This window comes from Talpa europaea, assembly GCF_964194135.1.
Source record: "Talpa europaea genome assembly, chromosome: 7".
NCBI lineage: Eukaryota > Metazoa > Chordata > Mammalia > Eulipotyphla > Talpidae > Talpa > Talpa europaea.
In genome coordinates, this window is record NC_140074.1 from 62,896,632 (window position 1) to 62,917,517 (window position 20,886).

Genomic DNA, 20,886 nt, shown 5'->3' on the forward strand with positions numbered 1-20,886 from the left:
TATTGTTTTGGTGAAAATATATTTCATAAGTAAAAAAATAAAAACTAGATAAATGATAATTTGTCAATTTAGTCAATATTAAAAATTGATCCATTAAGTTCTCAATTTATTATCGGCCTTCCTATTCTACCAACTGCTATTCAGTGTTGAGTTATTTGTATAATTTTTTTGTAAAACATCTTTCTCTTTTCAAATTAATGTCTGGAATATAGCAAAGATATTGAGATACTCTCTTAAAAGATGAGATGAGCTACTCTAAGATTCTGAAAAATGTAAGATAAGTGGATAAAAATGACCATTTTGACAAATTCTGCTTTTAAAAAAACCTGATCAAACATTGACAGAATTAACAAAACCAAGTTTCTCCTTAAGAATAAACAATTTTACATTACACAATCACAGAAGCAACATTAAAATGTACTCTTTACATTCAACCAAAAAGAGACTGGGAGAGAATATGAGAAAAAAATCCAACTTCTCATACTCCACATGTGGGTGCTCAGTAATGAAGTTATTACATTAACAAAGAAAAGCAATGTTCCCATTGTGAGTACTGAGAAAAACCAAGTAATCCTGAGACAAATTCTAATGAGTCATAGGATTAGACAAGATCCAGAAACTGAGATTGCATTTTATAGCCCCAAATCGGTATGCTATAAATGGCAATGACCACTAAGGGTCATAATCTGAAGAGGCCTACAGGTGTGCACTGAGTATTCCCAAAACCATTTACCCTTCCCCACCCCATCATTGTACTGAAGCACCAAAAATTTGAATAGAAACTATTACTTATTGAAAATCACTTAAAATTGCAATGAAATTATTTTAAAATCCTTATCAAACCAGGGAAAGAAAAATAAACGCTCACCAAGTCCACAATATAGCTTTCTAGATACTTAGATAAAAATCTAACCTATTGTATCATAAGCACATAATAAGGCACATAATAAGAAATTAAGTAAATACACAGTAATTCTGAGTATTAGAGATTATAGTGGTACAAAAAACCCTTGAGATTAATTTTTTCTAAAAGAAGACCTTACCAAAAATAACTTTTAAAAAATCTGTCAAACCATATGATAGACCTGAATATTTTCCTTAAGACTGTAAACTTTTTTCCTGAAAACAATTATAAAAAAGTTTTTAAGTAGGATTTTCATTTTAAATTTTCCAAGATCACTGCATTATTCAGCAAGTAAGTGTCATTTTGAACTTTAAGCATGATTTTTTAAATACAATTATTACTCTGACACCTTAATAGTAGATCCTAGCTGGAGTCCACTTAATTTCCCTGGGGACATCTGAAACACTTTATTTCTCCAAATAGTTTTAAAAAGTTAAGTGTCATTCAAAGGAGTGTCTTATAGTGATTGAAAGAAAACATGCAAGTACATAAAATTTGCTTCCGCTAAAACTCAATTTGCTCATGTATAATAACTATCAATACATGCCAAATAATTGATGTAATTTACAAGTGAACATAATTTGTCATGGGGTCAAACTTTTGAATCATAAAGTAAAACCTTGGTTGTAATTTAAAAAAATCTATGTTTAAATTTTTCAAAGTACAAAGGCGTTTAGAAATATCATATAAGACTGATTTGGACCCAAATTAAAAAAAAGTCTGTCCTCCAGAAATGCAATTTAATATAGGGAAATGAATTACTAAGAAAAATTTTGCCTTAAGATTATTTTCATAGAAACTATGGTACAAAGGGAAAACCTTTGATCACAAATTGACAAGAGGGAAAAAAGAATATCCTTTGATTTTTTTTAAAATATACTTGAAATATTAAACTCAGAAAGAGCTGTTTTTGTGAAAGAGGCAGAATTGGTCTTGAGCTGCTTCAGTTTATGTCTGAAGGTTTTCTGAAATCATGGTCCAGTCTTAGAAGAAAACTTTCACAGAAAAGTCAGATGGTAGATTTTGAGAAGGAAACTCTGAGGTGGTGATTTTCTCCCAGGTCATGGTTATGAAGTTCAATGAGTGCCTGAATCGCTTCTTCCACTGATCCCAATTGAATGAGTGCCATTTTGCGATCTTTTCTGAAAGTGGTATCAAAAAAACATGAGAAAGTATATAGAATTAATTTTGCCAACAAAGTCCATTCCCTACCCCAGAAGACTTCATTGAATTACCTTAAAAAGTTTGCATATTATATTAACTAATGTTAATGTAGTTTTTGAAAGCAAGAACTTACTGAAAGAATTTAAAAGCCTTTACTGAACATCCAGCTTCTGTGAAAAGGTTCTTCAGATCATCCACTGTAACAGAAGGGCTATGAAAACATCAGAGAGAGTGTTAACTATCTTAGCCTTAATTCTCAAATGAGGCAAAGATTAACTCTTACAATTGTCAAATCTCTAGAATATCTCATTTCAAAAATAATCATCACATCATGCAATGAAGACATGATTTGGAAGTACCCTGAAAGATGTTCAAGGCTGATAGAAACATGTCCTTCAACAATCAAATCTTTGCATTAGGATGTGAGCAAGAACATTCTTTTAATACTACTTTCTTTTAAAGGGATTATTTTCTGTACACTGGCCTCAGTAATTAGCTCAAGTACCTCTAAAGCTATTTTTCTAGATCTCACCTGTCTACTTAGTCCACAGTTCTACATTTCGACGGCTTTCAAAATAATTATGAATTGTCATGTGACAACTAGGCTCTTACATGGCTGCCAGTTACTCATGTCTCCTACTATTCAGGGCAGTACCCTCCTATATTTAACAGGAATGTTTTCTCTGTAACCCTAAGGTTATTGCAGCAATGACAGGTGGTGACTTCTGAGGCCAAGAGTCATCATGATGTCAACTGTGGCCTCTTTTTGGAAGAAACCAGCTGCTATTTCATGAGAACACTCAAATAGCTACAAGGAGAGGTCTCTGTGACAAAGAACTGAGGCATCCCATCCACAAGTAATCACTGGAGTCAGCCACTCTGGAAGTGGAACCTTTAGCTCCAGGGCAGATTTAATCTTACTAGAGATTCTCAGTCAGAAACACCTAGTTAGTTCCCTTTGGATTCCGACTCAAAATAATGGTGTTAGATAATGAACAGTTACTATTGTGATGAGCTGTTAAGTTTGGGGTGACCTATAATCTAGCAGTAGATAATTAATATGAAAGTCAACTGACTACAAGTAGACCCTTCCTTATTTCATGACTGCCAGCAAAAACAGTGAGGCAGAAGAACAACTGACCCTGCAGGGAGGCAAATCTGAGTTGACATTTTATTTCTCATTCATTTGGTAGATCACCTTGAGTAAGTTAGTCAACCAGAGTTTCTCATTAGTGCAAAGATTATTAGGGATAAATTGATAATGATGTAGCTAGTGGTTACCAGGGACAAGAGGATATAGGAAAATGAGTATCATTTAATGGTTATAGAAGCTCAGTTTTCAATGATGACAAAGAGCTACAGATGGAGAGAAGTGATGGCTGCACAATATGTACTTAATGTGAATGTACACTCAATAATGTACAGTGAATGCACACTCAAAAAGTTAAAATGGCACATTTTATTATGTATATTTTATCACAATTTAAAAAAAAGGTTACTATGGAGATTAAATGAGGTAACACATATAAAATACCAGCAAAGTGCCCAGAACTTGGTAGATGGTTCAAAAAATATTGTTCTTTCTCTCTTCTACCTACATGTTCCGTGTAGGTTCCAACTTGAGGCCAGTTCCTGTAAATGTATTGTATTTAAAAAGGTAACACCAGCAGGAGCCTGCCTCCTCTCATATATAGTCCTCTTTACCTGACTTGATAGTGATGAGCTACAAAATTTCCAGAGCCACATTGTCTAAATCTTTTTCTTAAGAATATTTCCTAGTTGTCATGAGGTTTGAGCCACTATTAAGAAATCTTAAGATTTAAGGTTTCTCCATGTAGCCTCAATGGAGATGAGCTAGGAGTGTGTATTCAAAACATTTAAGTTGATTATTTTCTATTCCTTTCAGTTTTCATTCTCACTCACAATTATGTTCCAGAACATTATCCTTCTCCATTCTTTCAATTGTCACTTAAACTCCATAATCCAAATTCCATAAATTTTCACACACATATATACATGCACCATATCTATAGCTTTCACCCCTCCCTTTCCAAAACCTATCCCCTTTCATGTATTAAATTCAAAAATTGCCATCTTTGAAGGTAAATGATTTTAGTAGGAAGAGGGACTGCCAGATTTTTTTTTTTAAGGGCCATCTAGTAAATATCTTAGGCTTTGATAGTCATACAGTATGTAGCAACTATTCAGCTTTGCTGTTACAGCTCAAAAGCAGCCATATAAAATACGGAAGGTAATTATTTTTTTCAAATCACAAAATGTTTCTTTTACTTTCCCCCGACTATTTGAAAATATAGAAATCAATCTTAGCTCATGCGTCATACAAAAACAGAGGGATTTGGCACAGACTGTAATTGATCAGGCCCTAGACTGTTACAATACTAGTTAATGTAAAGCGGCCATAAGGAGTAATTTTAAGCTTTATATTAACATATATATGGTTTCACAGCCTGTAGATAAAAGAAAAATAATTTTTACCAAATTCTTAGATAAAAAAATTATTTGACTTTGTTATTTTGGTTACTTAAGAGTCTTCAATTCCATTGAACAAGTATGCGTCAATGGAATTTTTTTTTTAAGATTTATTTTATTCATACAAGAGCTGGGGTGTAGGCCAGAGTTGCAGGGGGCTAGTGGTGGTGGTGGTGGTGAGATGAATCACCAGAGACAGAGTGGGGAGCAGAACAGGCAGATCCACTGAAATACATTGCTGAGGGGAGCAGCGGGTGAGACAGGAGAGGTCTGCTGCACCATGTGGGTTAGCTCCTTGGCCAGGGATAGAATTCCTGCTGCAGTGGCTACTGACAGCTTCATAGTGCTGAGACTTAACCCCTTATGCCACCAGGGAGGCCCTTAATAGAATATTTCTATATAAACTTATCTTTTTCCTTTTATAACTAAAAGGTATCGATTTACTAATTATTTGGAAAGATAATTTCAAAATACTGCTATCTTTCATACAAATCATCTCACAAGAAATCAGTGACCAGGACAGATTCAATTAGAATTTCAGAGTTTTAACCTTTCCCAATCTATATACTGTAGACTATTTATCACCAAATTGAATAATAACAAATTAAGTACATACGGGATGTTGGAAAGATGCAGAGTGGCTGATGGTGGAAAAATATTCTGGAAGTTCTTAGAGCCAGGTTTTTTAAAGCGATGCAAAGGACTATTGCTAAAATCCTTAGTCAGACCTTGGTCTTCTTGTCCTTCTCGAGGAAGCTGAACTGCCTGGTGTTTGGACAGCGTAGCACGAAGCACTTTTCCATAAAGTCTTTGACCACTCAGATGGTTCATTGCTGTTGCACAGAAAGAAAGTTTGGGTATTAGGGTCTATGCAATATTTGTCCAAATTAAAATGAATTCTTTTTATTTATTCATCTAAAATTATAATTTTATAATTAATATAAATGTCAATTTAAAGGTTAAAATTATTTTAAGCCCAAAAACTTTTACAAACGAAACAGCTTTAAAAATGACATTTTACTATAATGAAAGAAAAGCAGCCAAAGAAAAATTAACTATCTTCTAAATATTGTCTAAAAAATTAAAAAAATGATAAATGTTAAAACAAAAAAAAAAAAGGAAAAAAAAAGAAAAATTAACTATCTTCTCAGGAAGTTCAAATACCTGGAACATAACAATGTTCAGGAAATGGTTATTGAATTAGTTTAATCTCAAACAAAGTATTTCTTATAAAAAAATTAGTAATATTTTAAGTCACTATAATAATGACCATTGAGACCATAGAAAGACATTATCTTGCACCATCAGTATGAAGTTTGTATAAACTTTTAAGCTATACAACATACAATAGTTCTAGAAAACTTGGATGGAAAGCAAATAAACAAAATAAAATAAACAGAACAAAAGAAGTCATGCTTATTAATTTAGACTTAATGGAAAAACCAACAATATGTTCATGTAGATAAATGAATTATCAAAAAGTAACAAATATTTTTTAATCTTAAAATCTAAGCAGACCCAAATAATAATGAAGACATTAGCATAAAAGGATACTCTTCAGTAAAATTTTATTTCTATTAGCTATAAGTCTGGTTATTTTATAGGAAAATCAATATACAAGAGGGCAAGTTATCATCACTGTTAATCATTAATACCTAGTTGAGCTTGATTTGCATCTGCCATCTGAACCAAGGCATTTTCTTTTTTATTAAACATAATCTTCACTCGATGTACATCGCCATACACTCCTAATTAAAAAGACAAAACACGTTTGAAGCTAATTGTGTAATGTTTGATTGAGTTTACTAATATATTTAAAGAAGCCTCTTCCCCCTCAAACTATATACTCTTCCTGGGTGATTTCATACATATGCTCCCAAATTCAAATCTGTTCTATATTTCAGATGCATCAATCTCCTCATCCTTTTGTACTTGGATGTGCTATAAAAACTTCAAATTCAATATCCCAAGCTGATTCATTTTCTCTTTCCTTTCCCCTTTTCCAGTGTTGACTGGAACTCTGTTGGTAAACAGTACCAGGACCCACATATCTGCTAGTAAGACACTCTGGAGTCATCTTTTGACTTTTCCCTTTCCTTAAACTCTTATAATCAGTCATCAACATCATTGCTTCTATGGCCTAAATATCTTTCACATTTGGTCACTTATCCCCATAGTCACACTACCATCAAAACTACCATCACCATTTCATACTGGACTACCATAACAAGCTCTTAATTGATCTTATTAATCCCACTTTTCTACACTAGTGTTCTGCAAAATGGGTCCCAGACCCCAAAGGACAGGCAAAATAAATCATTGGGTGTAGGGGAAGAAAACAGTCAACTTCTTATTCATACTAATTTGTTTTTATAAACCAACATGAAAAGTTGTATTTTATCAATTTTTAGAATATACATGAAATTTTAAGGATAATACTATAAGGGCATCCTCTCATTCTTTTTTATTCAGTGTATTAAAATATATTGCAATTTATGTGCTATAGGATATCACCAATATTATAAAAATAAGACCTTTAAATAGCAGCATCATTACCATATTCCACATTTTATGAATTGCTAAGAGAATGACTACAAAAATCTTCCAGGCACATTAAAAAAAAAAGAAGTGCTGGTAATCTAGTGGTCAAGCACATAAGAGCAACTGAACTCAGAGACTTACAGTACTTTTAAAATTAAAAAACAAAAGATAGGATTTTGCATTTGCAGTTTTCTCCCCCACAAATGACAAGTGGTTGAAATAGATATTTCTTGCAAATAAAATACATACAATTTGCTCTTCAAGCTTACAGTGATTCTTCTTTAAATGAGTGAGAAACTGCTTTAGAAAGAAAAGCACTTTGGCTATGTATGATTTTGTTACTGAAAGTTACATGTGTCCTGAATAAACCTAGCACAATAACTACAAATGAGTATAAAGGCTCTCTGTGGGTGATGGAAATATTCTAAAATTGGACTATGGTAATGGCCACCAAAGTCTATAAATTTATTAATAAAGTCATTGAGTTGCCTACCAAAGGCAGGAGAATTGTATAGCTGTAAATTATACTTCAAAAATTATTGGAAAAAAATTGTAATACACAATTTTAAAATAATTCTCTATAAAAATTCTTCCTAATGAAGGGTACCTGTACATTTTAACCCAATTTCTAAAATATTTTAATTCAACAGTTTCCAAGATCAAGTGACATAACAAAAGGAAAAATGAAACTTTTTAAGGCAGAATTAAACAAAAAAAGTACCACAAAACTAGTGGATTAGACTAAAAAATAAGTATCATAATTAATTAGGTACAGTAACAATGAAATACTTCCATTTATATCTTATATCCTTATGAGTTATCTTTTTCAGTTATGCCAACCATTAAGATTAAGCGCCAAACTTAAAGTAAAATTAGAATTAGAACCTGAATACCAAAATGAAAATGAAAAAGACCTTTAAAAATAATAAAGCATATTAAATCACATTTCTCATTAAATGTTAATATATTTTATAAAAAGTCACACCATTTAATTTTAAAACCTTTGAAATATTACTATACTTCCACTGTTCTTATACTTGCTTGTACATATCCATACATAATGAATACAGTAAAAGATGGATGAACTTTATGAATTAATAATATATATATATTAGGAATACACGGCAATATTTTTTTTAACTGAGAGAAACACTACTAGTAAGTAATCTGTAGACTTTTAAAAATGTAGATCTCATTATGGCCCTTTCCTCCTTAAACTACTCAAAGTTTCCCATTATTTTTAAGTTAAAAAAAAGTTTAATATAGCTTACAAAGCTCTTCATGATCATGCTTCTAATCCTTCTGTCCACTTTCAGTATGTCTTTCCATTCACTCTCCATTGGGCTCCCTTTACTTCCACGATCCAGGAACTCCCTCTCTCACTGACAGTTATCTGGTAGAGGACATTTGCCCTCCCTTTCTGCCTGGCTAACTTTTACTCATTTTTTACAAGTCAGCTTCACAGTCATTTCCACTGGTACATCATCAATGATTTCCTCAGCTAGATTAGGTCCCTCTTCCACATACTCAAATGATAAGCTCTATTTTAAACATTTCATTGTAATTGTAATTACTTACTAAGTCTTATTTGCCACTTCCTCCTTAGTGTCAAACCAATTACTTGGCACACAGAGATAATAAATATCACTGAATGATGAAATATACTCACTCCACATCACAGGGAAAAAAAGAACTTACCAAATAGGATAAAAAGTCCATGTGGTGTAATAAGCTGTTTGAAAAGCAAAACACAAAATGTAAGTGTTTGTCTAATTTATTTATTTTTAAGATTTATTTTTATTTATTTATGCATACAAGACTGGGGTGCAGGCCAGAGGTGCAGGGGTGTGTGTGTATGTGTGTGACAGTGTCAGAAAGGATTCACCAGAGACAGAGTAGGGAGCAGAATGGGCAGATTTACTGAAAATACAATGCCGAGGGGAGCAGCGGGAGAGACAGGAGAGGTCTGCTGTGCCATGTGGGTTGTTCCCTGGCCAGGGATTGAACTCATGCTGCAGTGGCTGGCGTTAGCTTGATAGTGCTGAGACTTTAACTCCTGTGACACCAGGAAGGCCCCCCTGTTTGATTAATTTAAATAAAAATTTAAACTAAGTTAACTTATAATGTAATAATGGCAGCTGACTTTGTTTAAAGTAAGGATTTAGATGCTTCATCCATATATCATTCCCCTTGGTGTCCTCAGCGAATTGGTTCTAGAACTTCTGCAGATACCATAATCCAGGGAAACTCAAGTCTTTTATATAAAAGGGCACAGTATTTGCATATAACCTATACACGTAGTCCTGTATACTTTAAATACTGTTTCGATTACTTATAATACATAATACAATGTAAGTACTACTTAATAGCTGTTATACCACATTATTCAGAGAACAATGACAAGGGGGGAAAAGCCTACAGCTTAACTATACAGCACATATTTTCCATCTACGGCTGGTTGAACTGTCAAAGAGGAACCTGTGGGCACAGTGGGCCCGCTGCATATACCAGTGATAAATGTGATAAACACAAATCCTTAACAACAAATTAAAACATTTCATTTGAAGACAAGCCTAAATCAAAAGCTATTATGCCTATTCCTGAAAGACTATTTACACATAATACATTGCAACTCACATCAGGATTGAGATTGGTGACAAGTAGGACAGAATTTCCGGGTATACCACCAGCCCCAGGAATGGCCATCCTTCCAGTGACAGCAGAAGAGGTGAGTGTGAGAGGACCAAGACCTCCAGGAACAGTTGGGACTGACAGACCTTTTAAAAACATCAAAAGCATTTCATATTCCAGTTATCTGAAGAATTGTAACACCACATGTAATGTAAGTAGATAAATGAAGACAAAAGCAATAGGGAAGAAAGCATGTCGAAGCTATTGTAAGACTACCAAGGGCCAGTTTTCTGCACTAGAGTTTGTTTGGGGTCAAGCTCCTTTTTCTTTCACATACTCTTACTTGATATTATTATACAGTACTGTACAGAATAACGCAATTCACTGATCTTAAAAGCCATTAGGCTTTTTTGGAGGGTTATCAACTACAAGAACCCCTATTTCTTGAAATAGATATGTTCCAGCATGCCTTTATAAAGCAGTTGTAATTTTCACAGCAACTTCTACCATAAAATTAGCTATTACAAAAAGTCTTAGCAGAAGTCACAAATATGCATGCTAGGTGGAAATGGGGTATAACAGAATATTCTGTTTGGGAAAAGCATTGTGTAACCTTGTAAAATGTTATATAAACATCATTACCACAAATAATAGATTTATAGAATTTCTTTTTTTTTTTTGTAGCAAGATTTTTCGGAGTCTCTATTTTTCTACACATTCCAGAACTACTCCAAGTTCTAGAATACAAAAATCTGACACTATATACTCTAATTAAAACAAGAAAGTATCTGGGAGGTCCCATTCTTTGTGTTCTCAGCTTAAAAATTATCTAAATTAAAATCTCTGGTTTGTGTAAAATGACCCAGCTCTCTAATTTACTCTTCATGCTCACATTCCTTATAATAGACAAGTACATGGAAACTTTACCACAAATCATGTAATTGAACCAAAATATCATTTACATCCAGTGTACTTTGTGTGACAATCTAAGGTCATGACTACCATCACTTCATGCTGCTAAGTTTAAAAAATGTACAAGATCACCTTCTCAGGCTGGAAACTTTCTTATGAAATCTATGCTTAGTAATCTGTCACATGACCTCTTCCCAAGCCCTTCCTATCAATCCTACAACTTTAGCTATGGATGTTTTGGTGGTGAGAGAACTATGGTGACCACACCCGAGGGGAGAAATCCTGTGTTTTCCAAAAATTAAAAAAAGAATACATATTTCTATATAAACCTACCACTTTGGGATAACTTGTAGGTCTAGGCTATACCACAATGAGTACATCTTAGCTACACTGTAGGGTGTGTACAGGTTTATGTGTTTGTGTGTGTGTGTGTATATATATATATATATATATATATATATATATATATATATATATATTCCCCAGTTGACCTGAAAAGTTAACTCAGGAACTCCTATGTACATTTTTCTCTTAACAGCTACTACAGTATTTCATACATATCAATACTATATAATACTACTTCCAAGTATGTATCAATTAAGCTGGGGGAGACTTCAAATAAGTAGAAATTATGTGTAAAGTTTTCTGTATCTATTATAATGGAATAGGTACAACAGTCACATGTTAAAATGTCTTCAAAACACCAAAACTTAAACCTCAATGTTCTGATTACTTTTTTTTTTTTTTAAATGCCATCCTCTCCATCAAAGAGTAGTTAAAATTCCCAGAATCAGAAGGACAGGATAAAAAGATCACTACCAAAATACAGCTACATTGCAATTTTTGAAATTTTTGTTACAATCACGAACTGCTGCAATTACAATTACAACTGCTGCAAATGTAACACACAGACTCAGTTTATTAATACTAGAGTCACTCTCTTAATCACCACCCCCAGTGTTTTCTTCAATACACACACCAGAGATAAACCATCAAGTAATTTTTTACAACTTCTTAACTTATGTTCAAATTAATTCTGTTTACTATTTAGAAAAGAGAGCCATCATCAAAGTATTAATTAACTGCTAGCTCTTAAATATCTCTTTTAGCTAGAGAGAAAAATATTCCTTAAATAGCCTACATTACTAATCTCTACAGTAATCTTCTAAACCCATGAAGGACAAGAATGACAGGAAAATTAATCCAAAAATTTATTGATTTAATACTGTGTACTGGATGCTATGAAAGACACTGAGTAAAGAAGATTTGTTCAAAAGTTACTGATACTGAAAAAACAAACCTAAGGTTACTTATATAGTCAGCCTGTGTGAAGTATAAATGATACAGACATAGTGAAATTATTGGGGTTGAAATGGAATTACTGAGAATTATTTATAAATATAAAGAATCTGTGCATCATTCAATGGCTGATACACATAAAGCTTTTATTGTAATATCTTCAAATATTGTAATATTTTCCACCTTGGTTAGTTTTTACAAAGTATAAAACATCATTAGAAATCATTTCAAATTCAACTTTAAAAGAGTCACCTGTAGCTTGAGGAAATCCAATGGCTGGGGCAAATCCAGCAGCCCCAGCATATGGTGAGGAAATTATACCTGGCGCACCTAATGGGGAAGAGAAGCTAAAATAAATACACTACCTTCTATAAATATGGTCATCCAAGCAATATAAAATAGCTATATGAGAGTGTATTACTGATAGAGATTCTGTTATGGAGTAACAAGTTGTTCAACAGGTGACCCTGAATGTGTAAGGAAAGAGCTCCTGCCACTTCCAGAGGCTAACCCCTTTCAATTGTGTTCAAGGTAAATAATGCAATTTAGCTGTTATTTAGTTTTGAACTAGGTTGAGATTCCTGTCTAAACAGTTTTGTTTCTATGTTAAAGTCATCAAGTACTTACTAAATTTTACTGTGACTATGAGATACTGGTTGATAAAAAGAAACATGAGATAAAAATCCTTGTTATTGAGAGGTTTACAAAGTAAAAGTATGAATCGCAGAAGATTTATATGCTGAGGACCTAGTGGTTTAAAGATAAATGTACTGCACTTCTAACAAAGGATTATAGAAGACTCACGGTGATTGGTTGGAGAAGGTTTCTCAGGGGGTAAAACTTGAGCTAGACATTATATATTTGAAAACACAGTACTTCCCCTTCTTTTAAGGAATGACTGCACCATCAACAACAACAAAAAAAGTATTATTTCCAAAGGGGAAGTGGGTATTAGTAGAAAAACAATTTGGTTGTGGACATGCTGAGATTGAGGTTATGGTAAGACATTTGAAGAGAAATGGCCATTAGCCAAAAGAAGGAAACAAACTCAGAATAACTATTATAAGACAAATATTTATAAATTGTCTATGTAGAAATAAACATGAAAATCATATGAATGGGAGTTCCACTAAAAAGGGAAAAAGACATGAAATGGAGAGATAGAAATAGAATCTGGGAGTACTAATGTATACCTATGTGGAACAGAAAGGAAAAAGGAATATTCTGAAAAGCAAAAGGAAAAATCCAAACAAACAAACAAACAAACAAACAAACAAAAACACCACCCACTTTGGAAACAGGAAACAACTACAATCAATTATATGTAGTATTATATAAGCAGTCCCTCACAATCCAAAGTAACGGAAGTGGGGGTGAGGGGAGACCTTCAACAGAGGTCAAAGAGAATGAAAAATGAAGGTAAGGAATACTCTCAGCAATAGCAAAAAGTTAAAGAGCAAAAGTCAAAGAAAGGGGTTATTTTAAATGATAAACATATTTATAGAAAGAATTATGTAGGCGATATTTTCCAGGAGTTTGAAAGTTCATAGATGTTTATTTTCTTCACTGAAGGGAATTAAGTACCAGAATTTTTAACTATGTAGCTGTGGTTTATTATAATAATTCAAGAAAATAAGTCATTAGGAGACTGCAGAGATAGCTACCAGCAGAGACAACTAGATACAAAAACGAGAATAACGAATGAAATAAGGGAAAGTAAAACCCATTTAACTCCTACTGAAAGCACGAGTCAAGCATTCTTCTAGTGCTGAGGAAACACGGAACCATCCAGACAAGAATCTCCATTCTTGCTAAACTTGCATTCAGGATTGCTCAAGCTCACAGCTAAAACGATTCATTTGTACAACAGAAATGAACTTTGTGAAAGGCATAAAAAAAGATTTAACAAAGAGACTTCAATATAGTTTATAGTTATGAAAATTTACACTATAAATTCTAATTCATTAAACATAAAAAAGATATAGATTATATACTGCTGCCACTTCACTTGCCTCTTCCATATAATTGGTGAGTCATGTGACTTGCATTGGCCTATGTGTGATCAAGTTTTATCAAGTAAGAATACAAAGACAGAAAAAACATATACCACTTCTACACAGACGCTTCAAGAGGCATTACGTTAACATTAGCTCTCTTATTTTTTACTTTCTGCCACTCAAAGAAGAGCGATACCTTGGCACCTGGACCTTAGATCAAAAAGACATGTGAAGAAGGGGCTGTAAACACAGTTGCCTAAATGTTAGTCATATGAGAGACATGTTAATTGCTCTAAACCATTCAGATTTAGGAGAGGGTAAGAAAAAGTACTTTTTTTTTTAAGATTGATTTTTTAATTTATTTATGCATAAAAAAACTGGGGTGCAGGCCAGAGGTGCAGGGGGTGAGAGGATTCACCAGAGACAGAGTGGGTAGTAGAACAGGTGGAATGACTGAAATACACTGCTGAGGGGAGCAGTAGGTAAGACAGGTGAGGTCTGCTGTGCCATATGGGTCAGCTCCCTGGCCAGGAAACAACACGTGCCTGCGAGCCAACTCATGCTGCAGTAGCTGGCAATAGCCTGATAATGCTGAGACTTTAACCTCTGCAACACTAGGGGGGCCCCAAGAGAGGCACTTTTTTTAAACAAAGAGACCAACAGAGATGGTTATAGAAGGGGTGGGAAGGAGTTTAAGTTAGACTAGCAGATTTTAGAGAAATGAGAAAAATATTGGTGATATTATCAAAATTGTCAAACAATTACCAGGACCAAAATCTAAAACACTCTTCCCAAGTATTTGCTATTACCCAAATAAAAAGATACAGTAACACTTTAGTAATGTAACCTGTTACATAATGAGTTAGGTATCTTTATGAAAAGATTGTGCAAACCTTTAAGGAAAAAGTTTCCATGATTAACTTAATACAGAAGGTGAAAAATACCTTTTAAAAATTGAAAAATCAGGAAGTTATGAGAGGGGCTGGACAGGGTAAGTCAAAGAAAAGAATGCAGCACAAGCAAAATCTGTCTTGAGGTATCTGGGAGAAAAGCACTCTAGATGGAGGGAACAACTGGTGACACAATCCTCAAGCGGGAACATATGTAACATGTTTTAGAAACAATAGGAATGTCTATTTGGTGGACAATAGAAGGGAGGGAAGTGTCAAAGGAGATTACACGAAAAAAAGTAAAACTGAACCAGATGCTATAAGGATCTTGTAATCCAATGTGAGGATTTCATTTACTTTGAAAGAAATGGGAGCCTATGGAGGACCATCAGCATTAGATTGAAATATGACTTTTTTCTATTCCAATTTATATATAATAAAACAGGCATATGTACAAGGTACTATGTCAAGATTTAATGTGTATTTAAAATGTGAAATTGTCATCAAAATCAAGGTAACAAATATTTCCATTACTCTAAAAAATATTCCTTATGTTCCTCTGCAATCCATTTCTGTAAACCCTGTCTCCAAACAAGTACTGATTTGCTTTTATGTCACAACTGATCATTTTCATCTTATAGACCTATACATAAACAGACTCACAAGGTATGATGTTCCTTTTTGTCTCATCTTTTTTCATCATAATGTTTTGACTGGCTTTTTTTTTTTTCCATTCATCATAACCCTGTTATCCTTATCAATTTAGTCCTTTTCCATTCACCTATAATAGTGCATTTCTAGAATTTAGGCCATTACAAATAAAACTGCTACAAACATTTGTGTGTGCAATTAATTGTGAGGACATAAACTTTCACTTCTGGGGAAATACCTAGAAGAATGACTAGGTCATATTGTGGGTGTGCATTTAACTTTTTAAAAACTGCTGAACTTTTTCATTTTCTCTCGCCACCACCATAGCAGATTAGTGATGACACCCCATATCTGCAGCACAGTAAACCTCTTTAATGAGCATGTAGTACTTACCTGACAGTGACTTTAATTTTCGTTTCCCTGATGACTAAAGATATTGAGTATGTTTTTATGTACTTTTTGCCATTCACATTCATCATCTGCAAACTTCCACTTCAAATCTTTTGCCCATTTTTATTCATTTCTTTGTTTATTACTGAACTATGAAGTTCTTCATATAATCATAACTAATTTGTCTGATATATGTATGGCAAATTTTTTTTTTCAAGTTTATGAAGTTTGCCTTTTGGGTTTTTTTGGATGGTATCTTTAGATCTAGGATCTATATCAAGGTAATGTGTAGTGTGGTGTGAGGCAGCAATCCCATTGCTCACCTGTGACTATGCAGGTGCTTCTTCTCACCAACTCTCTCCTCTGCAGGGCAGCAGCCTCCCTGCCTGCCCGTGACCTGTACCATGCCAGGACTTCTCTTTACCGACCTCCCTCAGCGGAGGCAGCTCTCCTCCAGGCCACCTGCCTGCAACCATGCTGGCCTTTCTCAGCAAACCTATCCCTTGTCAGGGCAGCTCTTCCTGCCTGCTTGTGTCTATGCAAGTTTCCTTTATTCTTCTGTCCCTTTCCCTAATAAATCTGTTCTTTAAATATATATATTTAAAAAAATGTAATGTGATGTGAGATTCAGGTCAATATTTCTTTTTTCCAAGACATACAAAAACTACCTCTTAAGCGATTTTCCTTCCTCCATCAAATTTTATATTGGCTATTTTGTTGAAAGTCAACTGACTACTTACACATGTTCTACTTTTCTAGACCCTATTCTGCTCTATCTTTCTGTCTACCAAACTGGTTTAGTTATTGTAGCTTTATGTTAGGTCTTACAATTAGGAAAATTATTTGTAATTCCTTTGACTATTCTAGTTATTTTTTTCCATTTCTGCTAAATTTTAGAAATTTGGTCCACTTTATTAAAGAAGAAAATATTGATATTTAAGGAAAAAATTAATGAAATAAAGCAGTTTATCAAGGTTGCTGAATACAAAATCAAGAAACACTGCATTTCTGATTTAGTCATAGAAAAAAACAAAATAACAATAGCCCAAAGTTACACTGCATTTATTCTAAGCAGCATTCTAAACTCTTTATATACATTTAATGTCCACTACCCTACCAGTATTATTATTACACTCATTCTGCATATGAAGAAATAAAAGTACAGAGCAATTAAGCAATCTGTCCAAGGGCGCACAGATCATGAATAACAGGTCCAGATCAAAACCTATAAAGACTGGTTCTTATAAATAAATCCAACAAAGCCATGCAAACCTTGATAGGAAAAAGTCACCAACCTTTCCTGAAAGACACTAAGGAAAAGCAATGAGTGGAGAAATGTACAATGTTCAAACACTAACAAACTATTGTAAAGATGTCAATTAACTCCTAAGAGGCTTAAAAAGTCAATGTAATCTGATCAAAACCCCAAGAGTAGGTTTTTTTTTGGGGGGGGTAGGGGGACATGAGAGTCTGATCCTAAAATCTGTAATTGTAAATGGCCAGGAATTGCCAATACACTGTTGAAGGGAAAGGCTTACTCTATCAGATACTGAGACTTGCACTGATGACAAAAGGAAAGACAAATAGACCAATGGAACAATGCCCAGAAAACAACCTAAGTAAATATTAATTTTAAGTTAATGGTATGTATTAGTAATTCTGGAACTACTTTCTGTGTATTCTAGGACTGAGTAAATAAGGAGAGGATAATGAAAATCAGATTTCTCATTCTGAATGAGAAAAGGGTAGTGGATTAGAATCGGTGGTTATCAATTAAATCTCATGATTTTTTTTAACACACAGAGAAATTTATCTATGAAGCACACATGCACACAAATATCCTAGTCATGTCTACTTAAAGTGCCTAGAAGCAATGACTCCCTATTAGCAATGAGTACATCTAATGTTTAGCTACTGATTTCTAAATTCCATTTCCCACTAAAAGGAACCTGAGGTCATCGGAGAAATGGCTGATTGCAGGTCTAAGGCAGAGATGGTAAAGGAGATCTGGAGTATCTTGTGGATGGTAATAAATATGGGTGTTTTAAAATATTTTTACATGTTTGTCAAACTTTTCTATAGGTGTAATAATCACTAAGAACAGAGATAGAGTGCTTAAGACTTAACCCTATGAACTTTAAAGAACAACCTTTAAAAAGAGAAAGAGCCAGTAAGATAGAAAAAGAGTCAGGAGAGAGTGGTGTTTCAGAAGCCAAGAGAAATGAAAGAGGGAACAGTGAACTGTGTTAAATATTAGTAAAGACAGTAAACTTTCACAAAATACAATAAGTATTGTTCTCTGATGAATCACTTATCTTAATCATAAACAGTACTTTGCAATGAAAAAAAGATGTTAATATTCTAATATCTTATATTAGAAATCAACATTCTTACTAATTTCTTAATGTTTTCTCACAGTGTGGAACACTAATTACACCAACAGAATAAATTCAATTATTACAATAAGTGCAATTCTGTATTTGATAGCCAAGTTTTGGCAAACCTGAATGATAGCCCAATTTCAACCATTTGTTATTGAGATGGTAATTGCAAATACTTGTGGCTCCAACAAATCAAAAGATATAAATTAGGAGCCAGTAACAAATATAACAACTTGATCTGAAAAAATTAAAATTTCAACAAATAACATAAAGCCTTTTCTTTGAAATAAAGTTACAAACTGATTTATAGAAAATTCTGGACGATTTTGCAAGGGGTTTTTTTTTGCTCATTTGAAAGTCTAAAGTAGCAATACTTTATTATGTCATTGGGAAAGGAAAATCAATCACAAACGGTAATAAAATTTAATACTATTTAAGTAATAAAACACACTTTTGAGAGCTGCAAAACTAAGAAGTAGCATAATATTAACCTAATGACATATCAAATTAGGCCATCCACTACTTCTATCTTTACATAAAGATTTATTTTTAAACTATTGATATAAATATGTGAGAACTTTAAATAAAATTAAGTCTTCAAAGCAGTATTTGCAGAGACAATTTAGGCTATACTTCATTAATGAAAAAATACAATTTACACAAACTTCAAGATGGAAGTTCTGAGGTCTAAAAAATATTTAAAAATCCTCTTCTTTGGATAAAGAACATTTACCCATTAGTGTTTTAAAAATATCACTACTTAAAAAGGAGCAAATATTTCTCAAGAGCTCTTATGCCAATATTTTGTCGGCTATAAAGCAACATATTTAAATTAATGTTAATATGTGAGACTATCTACTTGAAGAGAATGGATATAGGTCTTATAAAGAATGAACAATATTAATGTTAGAAAATAAACCTCGAAGTCAATTTCAGGTATACACTTGTTTTGCCAACTAATATAATCTATTAAGATTTAATTAATGGGCACATTTTGTTCCATGATTCTTGCTTTCCTTTAGAAATCCTAAGATCCAAGAAAAAAAAGGCTAACGGGCATACATGGATTAATAAATGAAACTTAAAACTTCAGAAAACTTGCTTTGTGATTCAAAACAGAACTACTCACCAAAAGCAGCAGCCATAGGGGGTTCAAGGGATGGCTGGCCATCACCAGTAGGAAGGTCTAAGCGAGTGAAGTCTCTGCTTTTGTCATTATTATATTTCACATTAAGGCTGGTGAGCTTGGAGAAGTCAATGCGCAGAGTGCAGCATGCATTATAGATATTCTGGCCATCCAGAGCCTAAAGCATGTAAGAAAGGGACTGATGTTTTGCAAGACAACAACACTGATAATTTAAGTAGCCTCTACTTTGACACAGAGTGGCAATCAGGTGTAAAGCAGAGAGCACTGGACTGGAAGAGAAAAGACCAGTATTTTAGCTAAGTGAGCCTAAGAGAGAAAAAGAAAATTGCTAACTCTCAATATTTTCATCTGTAAAATAAGAATAATAATCCCTTATCTTGTCTGTGGTATGATCAAATGAAAGAGGAGAAATGTAAAGGCTTAGAAAACAATGATATATTATTGTACTAGCAATTATAATTATTTTGTCCACAGCAACTATTCAAAGCTATTTTAATTGCACATTTCATCCTAATTCTTTTTAGTATAACTCATATAGGTTAGAATGCAATAAAATCTTTGTACATGGTACTTGTTAGAACCACAATATATGAAATACTATCTACCACCTATTTTTCTTCTCTTGTAAATTTATAATACTTTGAACAGTAAGTTGAGGAAATTTGGAGTCAGTTCAAATATAAGGCAAAATATTAATTCCTTCTATTCAAATAAAAATTTACCAAAGGGTACTTGCGGCCACTTATGACTTCTACAAATTCTTAAATTTATTAAGAACAGGTGCCAGAAACTAAAATACTAAAAATATAACAAAGCACAAATAAAAAAATACGCTGACTTATGACAGTAACTGACATATATCTTCAAAAAGGTATAAAGGCAGAGGGTGCAGTGAACAGAAAGGCTATGCTCCTAATAAACAACCAGGTACTACAGTATGTCACACAAAAGTATTATAAACCTTAGTTCCTATCTTTAAAAAGAAATTAGAAATAATTAAGATTATGATACATAACAGAATTAAATTAGGGCTAGAGCTTAATAAAAGAGAAGACAAATAGAATGTAAGGTGCATGGATAAAAAAGACAACATGAATTGACAGCAGCATATTTTTGAAGACTTAATGTCTTCAATTCAGAGCTCAACAGGATTCAACAGTGAATATAGCTGTAAAAGTAGTATTCAATCAATCTTAGACTAATTTGATAGAAGTAAATGAAGACAAGAGGATAAAGATAATTCTACTTTATTAGTCAGATTATATCAAAAGCATTGTGCTCAACATAAACTTTAACTATGAAAAGAGGAAATGAGTCCCAGAGGTCTGAGAAATGATAGGAGATTTGAAACCACTTCATGTGAAGAAATAAGCAAATTTTTTTGGTTGTTATAAAGAAAGAGCACATGAACTGGTACATTTAAAAGTGGTAAATTTCATGTTATATATTTTTTACTACAATTGAAAAAATACATTGTAAATTGGACTAA

At 33.3% G+C, this 20,886-nt stretch overlaps 1 protein-coding gene across 4 annotated transcripts in view; it reads right to left on the bottom strand.

Moving 5' to 3' along the window:
- Window positions 1-1,895: 1,895 nt before the first annotated feature.
- PTBP3 (polypyrimidine tract binding protein 3) overlaps window positions 1,896-20,886 on the bottom strand; it is a 51,026-nt gene continuing 32,035 nt past the window's right edge. For 2 of the 4 annotated variants that reach the window (XM_084238599.1, XM_084238598.1), the window contains exons 6-13: window positions 19,380-19,554; window positions 12,194-12,271; window positions 9,737-9,876; window positions 8,798-8,831; window positions 6,214-6,306; window positions 5,175-5,391; window positions 2,202-2,279; window positions 1,896-2,046 (exon numbers count right to left, since the gene is read on the bottom strand). In XM_084238599.1, the coding sequence (XP_084094725.1) occupies window positions 1,914-2,046; window positions 2,202-2,279; window positions 5,175-5,391; window positions 6,214-6,306; window positions 8,798-8,831; window positions 9,737-9,876; window positions 12,194-12,271; window positions 19,380-19,554 (948 nt within the window). In that variant the 3' untranslated portion in view covers window positions 1,896-1,913. The remainder of the gene's footprint in view (window positions 2,047-2,201; window positions 2,280-5,174; window positions 5,392-6,213; window positions 6,307-8,797; window positions 8,832-9,736; window positions 9,877-12,193; window positions 12,272-19,379; window positions 19,555-20,886) is intronic. The other 2 variants (XM_084238600.1, XM_084238601.1) reach the window with 2 other exon arrangements.